General features: G+C 37.9%; 1 protein-coding gene across 1 annotated transcript; it reads right to left on the bottom strand.

The window, feature by feature from the left end:
- Positions 1-4,318: 4,318 nt before the first annotated feature.
- LOC107150790 (keratin, type I cytoskeletal 25) lies at positions 4,319-10,419 on the bottom strand. The gene is made up of 8 exons (XM_015495910.2): positions 9,933-10,419; positions 9,560-9,642; positions 8,991-9,147; positions 6,769-6,930; positions 6,557-6,682; positions 5,761-5,978; positions 5,014-5,081; positions 4,319-4,681 (listed from the first exon to the last, which is right to left on the bottom strand). Exons 1-8 carry the CDS (start codon positions 10,359-10,361, stop codon positions 4,572-4,574), a joined length of 1,353 nt encoding a protein of 450 aa, XP_015351396.1. The 5' UTR covers positions 10,362-10,419; the 3' UTR covers positions 4,319-4,571.
- Positions 10,420-13,639: the final 3,220 nt, after the last annotated feature.

Genomic DNA, 13,639 nt, shown 5'->3' with positions numbered 1-13,639 from the left:
TCACAATGTGGAGAAACTGTCAGAAAATAATTAACATCTTTTTCCCACTGAGAAACAATAGGGAGAGTAGTCACTGTTCAAGGGTTGACCTCGATGCAATCTCTGGGTCCCAGATGGCTGGCTTATTATCAACCCTTGCTTACAAACAGCTGCCCTAGTTAGAGACCCAGTTTCCATGGAGCTTGGCCCTGGGAGCTCACCTCGCCAGGCCACTGCCTACTTGTACACCTTCTGTCACAGACTTGCAGCCGCATCCTGCTACCTAGCGATACAACCCAGATTCTCTCCCTGTTTCGCTGCAGAGGTTTTGTGCTGCTAAAACCAACAACCCCATCTGTCATCTGCTGTCAAAGACTGTGCCACCTCCATCAGACCCAATTGCCCAAATTCCAAAAAGTTACCATGGCATCATGCTTAAAAAAAAAAAAAAAATCTTGAAGTCATAGTTTTGTATATTCAGCTTCCCACTGGTTATCTGGCCATTTACTGGCTCTGTGAACTTGAGAAAGTGACTTAACATCCCTGTATCTCCTTTTCCTCAGATATAAAATGAAGATACTAGTTCCTCCTTTATAGAATTATCATAAGGATTAAATAAGTTATAAGACCAGGAGTAACGCCTGGCATAGAGTAAGTGGGAAATGTGTTAAATAAAAACATTTATAAAGCACTTTTCAAAGATGCAGACAAAAGGAAAACAATTAGTATGCTATTATATTTGTGTGATGCCACAGTCTGGCTGGGCACACAATCACGAGCCACCACACAGCTTGTAGATTCAAACAGCAACTCTTTATTCCCGAACTCACACCAGCCATCTACAATCACGTTCTGGGGAAATCCACGTTCTCTGCCCAAATCCACCTCCACTGGGCATCTATCTCCAAAATATACTGTCTGAATCCCGTGAGAACTCAAGGGGAACTCAGGCAGCAGGATACGCCCTATTCCCAGCAGGAATAATCTTAAACCTTAAACCTGGAACCTAAACCGGGAACGCCCTGATCCGCCTTGGTCCTTGAGCAAGGTCACCTACATTCAATGTCACTGCAACATGGGGTACGCTGGCAAGGAAATTGTCATACCTACTTGGCTAATGGCTCCCAGCAGTGTGATATTAAAAAGATCTTGCAACTTTATGACATGATTCAAATGGACACTGGGAAAGCCTGGAGCAGGATCCTGGAGGTGCCAGTTTAGTTACTGGATAAGTGGGAAGGGAGAAGGTCTTGGGCAAGGCCAGCTGCCACAGTTGAGGACATTCAGGGGGCTCTAGGCAGTGACTACTTAGCCTTGTGAGTTATTGGTATTTTAATGATCTGTACCAGTCCCTTTGTAGTTCTGGATTTAACTTTGTACAATTTAAAGAAGGGTATTTCTTCTTCCTGGGCACCTGGCTTGGGGAGGGGACTGTGGTCTGGCCACCCTGGTGTAAGGCATAACCTCTCCATGCTTTATAGTTAAACTTTTATAATAACAGATTCTCAACTGGAAGTGGGGTGGGGAGTGCATGTCAGAATTTATGGTGGGTCTGGCTTACTATTTGTCATTGTTGCTTTATAACATTACCAAGGCAGTTTGTCCATGTTAGTATAGAGGGCTTTCTTGCTTAAGTACAGAGGATGGCCAACATTTTGGTCTAAATTATCTCAGGAAAACTAGTCTATAATTTGTTCCCCCCACCTCCAATTGATTATTTGAATCTCATTTAAAAATTTAATAGATAAAGTTTAGCAAAATTTATATTTATTATGCTAGTATATCTATTATAATATATATATTATAATATATATATTATATATATGTTATATATATAATATATATATATTATATATATATAATATAATATATTATTATGTTTATTCTAAGTATGGTACAGAGTGGAGTGACCTGAGTTTATTTTGTTTATTTTTGCACATAAGTGTTTCAATGATTAATCATTTAACTTCCTTTTAGTCTTTAGGGGCAGTTTCAAGTTGTTTTCTGGTAAGAACCTGGCTCACATCATTCATTCAGCTCTGAATCTGATACTGTGCCAGGTGCTGAGGATTCAGAGATGATAGAAATATGCCCTGCCCTCAAGAGTTTATAGTTGGCCAGATCATGAGACAAATGGCTGAATGCGATTGCCACAGAGTGGGGATATTTGTGGTCATAGGTGCTGCCCAGTGTGTGATCTGAGAGGAGGGACCCCAAGAGAATGAATGCTTGCTGCCACCAGCCTATTACATAGAATATGCACATATGCAACTTTGTTAGGAAAAACCTAATAACTTTTCAAAGTGATCGTGTTTACAACCCCACAAGAGTGTTAAAGAGTTTCATTGTTGGGCTGGGGTTGTGGCTCAGTGGTAGAACACTTGCCTCATATATGTGAGAAACTGGGTTTGATTCTCAACACCACATATAAATAAATGAATAAAATAAAGCTTCATCAACAATATATACATATGTTTCATTGTTCCACAGCCTCATCGACATTTGCTACATAAGGCTTTTTGATATTTGCCACATTGCAGAGTTTGAAATGGAATTTCATTTTGATTTATCTACCTATCTTTTTCTCTCTGTGCTGAGCTCCAGATAATTTCTTCAGTATACCTTACAACTTATTAATTCTCTCTCCCACTGTGTGTGATGTAGTGTGGAATCTAAGCATTAAGATTTTAAATTTAATTTCTTATCTTCTTTATAGTTAGAAATTTACATTTGGTTCTTTTGAGAAAAATCTGCTGAGTCACTCTAATTTTTTTGGGATTCTGCTCCTGCTTTCAAGGTTTTCTTTTATTTAATTTAAGTATATTCATTTGTTTTAATTCTCTATATTTTAGAATTGTTTCTGTTGGTGCTTCCTTATGGCATCTTGATTCTCCATGTTTTGTGATTTTTGATTAACAACAGCTAATTATCCTGAGGATTTTATTTGTGAGAATACTTTGAGGCCTGGAATGATGATGAGTTTTTCCAAAGAGAATTTATCTCTGTGAGGCTCCCTGGACCCCTTAAAATAAATTCTCAGCTTAAAATTATTTTGGAACAGCCAGATAGTGTGAATTTTGGCTTGCTAATCTCAGAGGTCATTTTTCCCTCTTCTCTTTACTTCAGCAGTTGAGACAAAACAAAACAAAACAAAACAAAACCCCCTTGCAATTCCTGGGACATGAGGTGAGTTATTTCTAGGTCATGCTTACAATTGATTGCATGGCCCAGTGGGGCTTGAGCCTGCAGGGAGGGTCTCTGTTTATAAATACTTCCTGCTTTATCTTTTGTTTTTCTTACTCTGTGGGGTTCTAAAAACTGAAGTCCAGGTAAAAGCTTCAGCATATGTAAGGATTTATTTACATTTGGAAGCATTACCGGAACCAATGGAGAGAGGATTGGATGATAGATAGCGAAGAGGCAGGTAGATGGCCTCAGAATTTGGACAATTACTAAATGCATTTTTTTTAAAGTGGAAATTTCTTTGACATTGTAATGTACTTATTTCATGTAATCTGTTGGGGAACATGATTAGGCATTTTGACTCTAGGGGTCCCTGGCTGAGACTGTATCAGAAAACTATAAATGTAATTTGAGAATAATTACATACTCAATGACACCATCACCTTTTCAGCTTAGTATTTCCACATGGAACCTGTAATCGAAATTTCCTGAATGGATTACAGTATAGATAATTCATCCAGAGAGGACTCAAGGCTCAACTAAGTATCTAGGGGTAACATTTGATCTGAGGAATTATGCTCTCAGTTCATCTAACATATTTCCCTTTAGTAGGGATGAATCCATGGGTCAAGAGAGTTATAAACATCCATCTTGACCTTGTAAGGCAAGTGGGTGGTGCCATTAACTTTGGCTTTAACCTTTCTTACTTTTAGAATATTGTTTGCATATATATCCATAAGGAAAATGAGATTCGAAAATTAATTAATTGAATCAAATAACTGAATTAATTAATTAGGTATAAATATTGAATATTAAAAAAGAGATAGCAGTTGAGTGTCCTACCAGTGTACGTTATAAAAATTTGTTTAATCTTTACATTAGTCATTTGAAAGAAGTACCTTCTTTATTCCCATTTATAGATGAAGAATCTGAAATGTGTATATTTTAGTCTTCTTATATCAAGTATGGCACATTAAGGATTTAAATGGAGGTATTTTTAATATCTTCTGAAATTGTCTGATTCAGAATTATTGGGAAAGGCTCACAAAATTCTAGATAGAAATCAGTTAACTATGTTTTAAAGTATTCATGTAGATTCAAAGCTGTTCAGTGCTCATATAAAAACTTTCTAAAGACAAGACAAGGTCATCGGTAATAACTTGCTGAAGGAAGAAGGTTTATTGAATACAAGGAATCCATAACAGATTTCTGTAGGGTCATCAAGGTAGTCAAATGAGTCGTCATATTTGGACGTGACGTTCTTCCAGATGAATGGGGAGATACCTGTTGATTGCCCAAATAGAGAAAGGGACAGAAAGACAAGAGGACAGGCGTTTCTTAGGCTTGCTCATTTTCCCAGATTATATAATGCCTTTTCTTCTGTGCTGGTCTTTGGCATATGTTCTCTATTAATTGCTTTGAGATTTTTCTTCCAGGGAGTGGAGCCTGGTGGTTAGGATTTTGCTGCGTTGATCGACCTCCTCAAGAACTTTCTTAACCACAATGGCTTTGGCTGGATCTAGAAATTAAAATTTAAAAGGAGATTTTAGAGAGTTATCAATTAAAAGACTAATAGGATTTTTATACAGGATGGACTATGCAGTCAGTGCAAAAATTTAAAGACTCATTTTTGGTGAATTTTGATTACTTGGATAGGTAAAATCATAGTGACATGTGACTGTTTAAGATGAACACATGTCACTCTAGTTACTAGACATCTAGCAATCACTGATATCTTCTACAAATCTTCATTATGTCTATCTAGTCTTATGCTAAGCCACAGTAACATAAAAATAATCAACTGTGCATTGGAAATGAAGTAATATAATAGTGGGTTTCCATCTTAATTACCTTTCATTTGATTTCCCATGTTTCCAGATCCATAATCTTTAGATTTGTAACCTCCAGACTTACAGGCCCTGTGAAAACATCATGGAAGAGCGTGATTTGGAATCGACCCCTTTGATTTCAGATCCACTATTAGGTTTTCTTTAGCTCTTTGGTAAGAACATACTCAGTGGATTTACACTGTAGAAACTGCTCTTCATTAGCATCAAGAAATGGTATTTTAAATCTTCACACCTTAAATACAGGGTTTGAATTTTGATTTTGTAAAATATTGCTAATTTGTATCTTGGCAGAAGAGTATTATGTTTAATACTTAGCATGCATGATAATAAGTGTGGTCATAATAATTCATGTTCACTTTCTTGGAATCTAAGTTTCAAATTTCAGGAAAGTCATCCTTCAATACTGGTGGGGAACTAGTTCTAGGACCCCAGCAGATCTCAAATTCCAAGGATGCTCAAGTCCCTTATATAAAATGGCATAGTATTTGCATATAAAAATGCATCCTCCCCCATACTATAAGTCATCTTTATATTGCTTATGATACCTAGTACAATGAAAATGTGAGGCAAACAGTGTTACATTGTTTAGAGAATAATGACAAAAAAAATCTGTACATGTTCAGTACAGATGCAAGTTTTAATTTTTCAATAATTTTTACCTGTGGTTGGTTGAATCCAAGGGTGTGGAACCTGTGAATACTGAGGGCTGACTGAATATGACATCTTGCATGTACATTATTTGACCTACCCATCATCTCCGCCAATGAGGAGGCAGTAGGTCTCAATTTCCTTCTCCAGGTGGACCTTGAGGTCTAGGAGCTGCTCATACTCCAGTTTCTGGCCCTCGGTCTCAGTCCTGACCTGGTGCAGCTGCTCCTCCAGGGCCCCAATCTGAGCCTGGATTTGTGCCAGCTGGGTGCAGTAGTTGCCTTCCGTCTCTGTCAAGGAGCACTCCAGGGACTGTTTCTGTTAGGGAACAAAAGACAGAACCTGAGATGGATAAATGAATATACAGAAATTCCTTCGATATGATTTTCTCTTCATTAATGTTATCTATAATTGTTTTGCATTTCACTTTAACACATAGTAACACTGACTCTAGATCACTGTTTCAATATAGTCAGATCTTTTTTTGGTGGAATAGACCTAAAGAGCTGGGTGGAAGAAGCATGCCTGGAATCCCAGCAACTTTAGGAGGCTGAGGCAGGAAGATCACAAGTCCAAAGATGGCCTCGTCAACTTAGCCAGACCCTGCCTCAAAATTAAAAAAAAAAAAAAAGAAAGAGGACTGTGAATGTAGCTCAGTGGTAAAGTGCCCTCGGATTCAATTCCAAAAACAAAAACAAAACAAAAATCTAAAACCCTGGTGTTGCTCTTTTAGCTCTCTCTCTCACACACACACACAGTACCATTCTTGTTTTAGGATAATGATAAGACTACATGTGGACATTTTTTTTTTTTTTCCAACACGGGTATGGTCTTTAAAACCAACTGGTTCATATTTTAAAAGAACCTAGGAGTCGGTAAGAAACTGCTTTTCATACCGTGGCTAAGAGCGACTGCAGTTCGATTTCCAGGGTCTGGAGAGTGCGCTTCATTTCGGTCAGCTCGTTCCGGGCAGAGGTTGTGGCTCCCACATCCTCAGAGATCTGCTGCTGCAGAGAAGCGCTCTGAAATGACGGAAGTGAGGGAGCAAATCTTAGTTTTATAAACATCACAAAAATGCACAGTGATCGTTTTCTGGACAAAAGTTCACCTTTTCGTTGAACCAGGCCTCGGCGTCCCGGCGGTTCTGCTCAGCCAGGGCCTCATACTCGGCTCGCATGTTGTTCAGCAGCACCGTGAGGTCCACCCCGGGGGCGGCGTTCATCTCCACGTTCACGTTGCCTCCCGCCGCGCACTGCAGAGCCTGCATTTCCTAGAGGCAGAGAAGTGTACAGCTCAGTTACGCAGGAACCTTATTAAAAGTCTAGGAGCTTGGCTTTGGAAGAGTTCTTAGAAGTGACTGGTGGTCCCCTCCCAGACTGTGCAGAAACCCTCCCTTCCCCCTTTCATATTTCCTGTCCATTGGGCTTACTCTCAAGGAGGAGTCACTCACTATCACCTGCAGAAGCCTGTTTTATTCTAGAAGTGTCAATTGTTCAGGAGCTCCTAAAACTCCAACGCATCAGTTGTAGTTCTGCTACCCAGAACAAGTCTTAGTTCCTTTTCCACACGAAAACCCTTAAAATACTTAGAATGAGTTGTTCTCTTATTCCAGGTGTTTATAGTGTAAATGTCTCCACCTTTGCTGATGCTCTTCATTTCCCTCGAGACCCACTTCAATGTGTTCTCCACCAAGCTATGCCCTGAATATAGTGTGGACATGGTCCAAGGATTGAGTTTGAATAGTTCTGAACAACTGGAGTGGTTATAACTAACTGACTGACTAAGTAAATATGTTTGTTTGTACATTACCCCCCTCCCCCAACAGGAAGGAAAGAATCCAAATGTCTGTTAAGCTGACATAGTGACATTATAGTGTCTTGTTGGTCAAATCCCTATGTAAATTCTGGTTCTGTCCTGTATTGGCTATGTAAATTTGTTAAAGTTGATTAACCTATCTAAGTTTCAATTTACTTATCTGAAAATTGAAGCTAATTAAAAACCCTTCTTTGGGTTGTTACAAAATAAGTAAACAAACTAATAATAGTAAGACTTCATAACATTGCCTGGCATATAAATGTTGGCTATTATGATTACTATCACCATGGAAGCTGGGATCTTGTACGCAAAGTCTGCATGCCATTCTGCCTGAGCCTGAGCTGCTAAGACTAGATGACAGGCATCATGTTAAGGGGGTGTAAATTGAAATCTCACAGATCATCCTGTGTCTCCTGGCAGAAACCCTCCTCCCCCCTCCTGGACAGGTCTGAATGACAGTAACTGAAGCTTTCTTTGTTCCCTGCAGCACCCCTCCCCTCCCCCAGGCTGTTCTGGCATTCTTTCCTGTACTTTCCCTATCTCCATGGGTACTTTTCCTTCTTGAGGATTGAGCAAAAACTCCCCTCCCTCCCCAAGTTCAAGCAGTAAAAGAAAAGGATGTATAAATGGGGTCACCTATAAGTGAGGCATTAAAAAAGTTGATTGTTTCCAATTCATCCTAAATGTATTGAGTACCTATCATGGATTATAACCATACTTGAACTTTTATGGCCAAATGCTGCTACTCAATTAGTTATATTTACCAGACATCATGACTAACTAAGTAGCTTCTTCGCTTGAGCTCCTGCTTATTTAAGGATTTGGCTTGACTGAAGAAGTCTTTTGGCTATTTAAAAATATCAAATTTATTTTCAAAGGATAAAGAAATCTTGTCTTTTTTAGAAAACAGTGACTCTAAAAATAATCTCAAAGATGAAGCGGTTGCAGGATCTGATTTTGAAGTTCGCTTTCAAATTGAACATTTTGGAAGTATACTATATTCTTAGAAGTGAAAATTCTGGTCTAACAGTTCATCTGCAGGTTCATTTTTATAGCCATACCTATTAAGAATGTCTTAAGGTTGCCCGCACACACATACTTAATGTGTGTAGGCAGTTAATGTTTTAGTGTTTTAAGTCTGCCACTGTTATGTAGAAATTTAGATCTAGTTTTTTTTTAAAGATGTCTGTAAAGTATATTCATTTTATATAATTAAATATAATCGCCTAAAGTGGACTATTTTAACTTAGCTATAATTACATAGCCAAACATTGATCTTATAATCCTGATTGGTCTGGAAAACATGGTTCCTTTTTTCCCATGGGAAACTGGATGAAAGAAAGAGTGTAAATCTATACGAATAATTTGATACTTACAAAGATGAGTCAGATCTCAGACCTGGCAATGGGTCTTCACCATCACCTTCTCATTTAAGAGGCAAGGTACATTATCTCCTGGCAGGTGGATAGTGTGTGTGTGTGGAGGAAGAGCAAAATGCAGATGTTTATCTCTTACCTCCTTATGGTTCTTCTTGAGGTAAGTCAACTCTTCACTCAGGGTTTCATACTGAATCTCCAGGTCAGTTCTGCACAGGGTTATTTCATCCAAAACTCTGCGTAACCCATTGACATCAGCCTCTACGCTCTGGTGAAGAGCCAGCTCATTTTCATACCTAAAAAAAAAAATGTTAATGATTTTCCAACTTGTATACATGGCTGGAGACAGTCACTGATCAAGGATAAAGGCTAGAATTTTAGAATTTCAAAGTGGCAAATCTGGCCACAAGAGACATCTTTGAAGGATTGCATAATAATTATTATTTTAAAAATTTTGGGGGTATTTGACAGAAAAGTAGATTATTGGGCACTAGTTTTCTGGCTGTTCACTAAGACTAGCCAAATTATACAAAAATGATAAACATTCTTAATTAAAATCCAAGTTGATTTTAAATCCAAGTGTTTCATAGTCCCGGTATATGAGTTGGTAATATATTTTTTTTTTTTGGTGGAGGAATTAAAAATGAATTTTGATTTATTCTTTGCATTAATTGCCATGAATTCTTTTTGCTCTGTGAGTCTACTTACTTGAGTCTAAAATCATCAGCTGTCAGTCTGGCATTATCGATCTGTAGGACAGCATTAGCATTGCTGGTGGTGGAAGCAATGATCTAGAAAATGGGGAGTGTGACTTTTAAAAAGGCAATTTATCACAATGAAAACAAAAACAAAAACTTTGTTTTAGATTAGGAAATAGAATCAAAATCAATACAATTAATAGAGAGTCAATAACATTTTTATCATAAGGATAACTAACCGAAAGCACTTATTTCCAACGCGAAATTGAAATTCCCTTTAAGAAATCACAAAAAAAGGGATGGTAAATGTTTCTCAGAATTTAAGCGAAAAGATATTTAGAAATAAAAGTATTTACATGCGATGGCAAAATACAGCTTCTTACCTGATTTTTAAGATCCTCAATGATTGGGAAGTATCTACTGTAGTCGTGATCGAGACCCCGGCAAGAACCGGGCCCAAATTTCTCATACCAGCCCTTGATCTTCTGCTCCAGGTCGGCGTTGGCCTCCTCCAGAGCGCGCACGTTATCCAGGTAGGACGCCAGACGGTCGTTGAGGTTCTGCATGGTCACCTTCTCATTGCCAGACAGGAGGCCCCCCTCATTCATAGTGAAGCCAGCGCAGGGGTTGCCTGTCCCTGCGTTTCCTCCTGATGAACTGCCCCCAAAGGCGCAAGAGAAGCCACTTCCAATGCCTGGAATACCGCATGCATTCCCAGCCCCGAAACTGGCTGCCCCGCTGGAGAGCCTGAGCGATCCGGTGCTGGGACGGGTACCGGATCTCCTGGATCCGCTGGAAAGTCGAAGAGACATGATCTCAGGGCAGGCGTCACAGAACTGTATTCGTGAAAGCCAGAAAGGAGCGCCTTCTCACCTGGGCAGTTTGCCTTTATATAGACAATTCCCAAGGGGGTTCTGGATGGAATTCTGCCTACCTAGAATAAAACACAGCTTGCCAGCCTCAGCAAGTTAGCGTAATTGGATAATTTATTTTTTCCTAATTAGTAACTAACTTTGCTGGGCTCATTTTTGGAGGAGGGTAGTTGCCCTCAGGTTGGTGGTTATCTGAGAAATGGGTCTGGGTGGAGCAGTGTCCAGGTTCATTATTACATTTTAAATTGCTGGTGAGTCATTCCTCACTTCCATCCCAAGAAGATAAAGTGCATCTGTCCATTACAGGATAGAAATGCGGCATCCTGGTTTGGGGCCAAGGTGGGTTTTAACGTTTCTGATTTCTGCTTTTCTTTTAAGGTCTTTCCACATCAGTCGAGAATAGAACTGGAACCTTGACCTTCCCAGTCTGGTCCTTTCCTCAGGAGGTTCTGGTTTTTGTTTGTTTCTAATTCCTCCTGCCACTGTTTCTGATGGGATGTTAACTTCCATTTTGGCTGACGTGCCACATACTTTGTTGACACTTATGACGGGATAGTTGTCTTCTCTTATCCATTGTGGTAATTGGGAACACACCCCTAATTGCTGTTATGTTTTTGTGGGAGTTTGGAAGGACGATAACTTATTTCCTGACCTTGCACATTTTTGACGTGAACCTGGAAGGAACTATTTTACCTTTTTTTTTTTTTTTAAACTTCTTGAGGTTTATTTAGTTCAGGTGAAAGTCATAAGTAAGCTAACTCTTTACTGGGTGTGGATTCCCATGTATTTATTGGAAACCCTAAATATTACAAGAAATTTTTAAAATTGACAAGTAAAAATTTGTATATTTGTAGTGTAGAATGATGGTTCCACATACTTACACACTGTGGAATGGCTAAATCAAGCTAATTAACATATCCATTACCTCACATACTTAATATTTTTGTGGTGAGAACATTTAAAATGTACTCTTAGCAATTTTCAAGTATAAATCATTGTTATTAACTATAGTCATCTAATTGTACAACAGCTGTCCTGAATTTATTTCTCCTAACTGAAATTTTATATCCTTTGTCCAGTTTCTCCCCAATGCATTTTCCTGATGATTAGTGATATGGAGCATCTTTTCATGTGCCTGTTGACCATTTGTACGTCTTATGAGAAATGCTTTCAAATCAGGTTTTTTTTTTTTTGTCATGGAATTGTTTGAATTCCTGATGGGTTTTGGGTGTTATACTTTTTTTCAGATAAATGGCTTACAATATTTTCTCCCAGGATGTGGGTTATCTCTTCATTCTGTTAATTGTTTTCTTTGCTGTGAAGAAATTTTTAGTTTTATTCAATCCCATTTGTCTGTTTGTTGTTGTTGCCTGTGCTTTTAAGAGTCAGATAAAAAACTTTGTCCAGACCAATATCAAGGAGATTTCTCTCTGATTTCTTCTAGTAGTTTTACAGTTTCAGATCTTAGGTTCAAGTGTTTCATCCATGTCGAACTGATTTTTGTATATGGGGTGCAATAGGGGTCCAATTTCATTTATCTGCATGTAGCTATCCAGTTTTCCTAACATTATTTAATGAAGAGACCATCCTTTCTCTATTTTGTGTTCTTGACGTTTACTGAGAATTGAACCCAGAGGTGTTTTACCACTGAGCTATATCTCCAGCCCATTTTTTAAACTTTTAATTTTGAGACAGGGGCTTGCTAAGTTACTTAGGGCCTTGCTAAATTGCTGAGGCTGGCCTTGAACTTGTCATCCTCCTGCTTCAGCCTCCCAAGCTGCTGGGATTACAGGTGAGCACCACCACTTCTGGTTTGTCATCTTTTTTTTTTTTTTTTTTTTTAATATACTGACTATAAATGCATGGATTTATTTGTGGGCTCCTGATTCTGTTCCCCAGGCCTATAGATATGTTTTTGTGTCAGTACCATGATATTTTGATTACTATAGGTTTGTAGTTAGATTTTGAAATTAGGTAAAGTGATACCTCTAATTTGATTCTTTTAGCTCACTATTCAGGATTTTTGGTGTTTCCAAAGGAATTGTAGGGTTGCTTTTCTTTTCTATGTGAAAAATTGCACTGGAATTTTTAGAGAGATTGCAAAGATCACTTTGGCTTACATGAACATTTTAGCAATATTAACATTTTTAATTGGTGAACATGTAATATCATTCTATTTATTTTTATCTTCTTCAGTTTCTTTCATAATACTTTAGAGTTTTTAATGTAAAGGTCTTTTACCTCTTTGATTATATTTATTCTTAATTTTTATGGTATTGGAAAAGGGGTTGTCTTCTTAATTTTTCAGACAGTTTGTAACTGTTGATTAAAAATGCTACTGATTTTTGTATCTTGAAAATTTATTGAATTCATTTTTTTTTAACCAAGAGTCTAGGGTTTTCTATCTTTAACATTATGTCATTTACAAAAAGACAGTTTGATTTCTTCCTTTCCAATTAGGATACCTTTCATCTCTTTTTCTTGCCTAATTGCTCTGGCTAGGATCTCTAGTACTATGCTGAATAGAAGCAGTGAGAGTGGGCACATTTGTCTTGTTCCAGATCTTAGAGGAAAAGCTTCCATTGAGTATGATGTTATGGGCTTGTCACATAAGGCCTTTATTAATTTGAGATACACTCAGTCTATGCCTAATGTATTGAGAGTTTTTATCACAAAAGGATGTTGAATGTTATCACTGTGCTTTTTCTGTATTTATTGAAATGATCGTATGGTGTTTTCTTTGTCCATTCTGTTAATGCGGTGTATAATTTGCATATACTGAACCTTGCTTCCCAGGGATAAATCCCACTTGACCATGGTGAATATTTATTTTAATGTGCTGATAATTTCAGTAGTATTTTGGGAGGGAATGTTCACATCTATGTTCTTCATGGATATTGACCTATGATTTTCTTTTTATGTAGTATCTTTGGCTTTGGTGTCAGGGTAATGCTGGTATCATAAAATGAGTTTGAAAGTATTACCTCCTCTTTAGTTTTCTGGAAGAGTTTGGGAAGGCTTGGTATTAGTTCTTCATTAAATGTTTAGGAGAATTTAGATGTGAAACCCTCTGTAAATTTAGATGTGAAACCTCCTAGTCTTTTCTTTGATGGGAGACTATTTATTACTGATTAAATCTTCTTACTTTTTGGTTTGTTCAGATTTCTTATTTCTTCATCATTCAGTTTTGGTGTATTTTATGTTTCTAGGAGTTTTAT

The sequence above is a fragment of the Marmota marmota genome, unplaced genomic scaffold (genome assembly GCF_001458135.2).
Source record: "Marmota marmota marmota unplaced genomic scaffold, marMar, whole genome shotgun sequence".
NCBI classification, from domain to species: Eukaryota; Metazoa; Chordata; class Mammalia; order Rodentia; family Sciuridae; genus Marmota; species Marmota marmota.
This window is presented reverse-complemented; position numbering and strand designations above follow the sequence as displayed.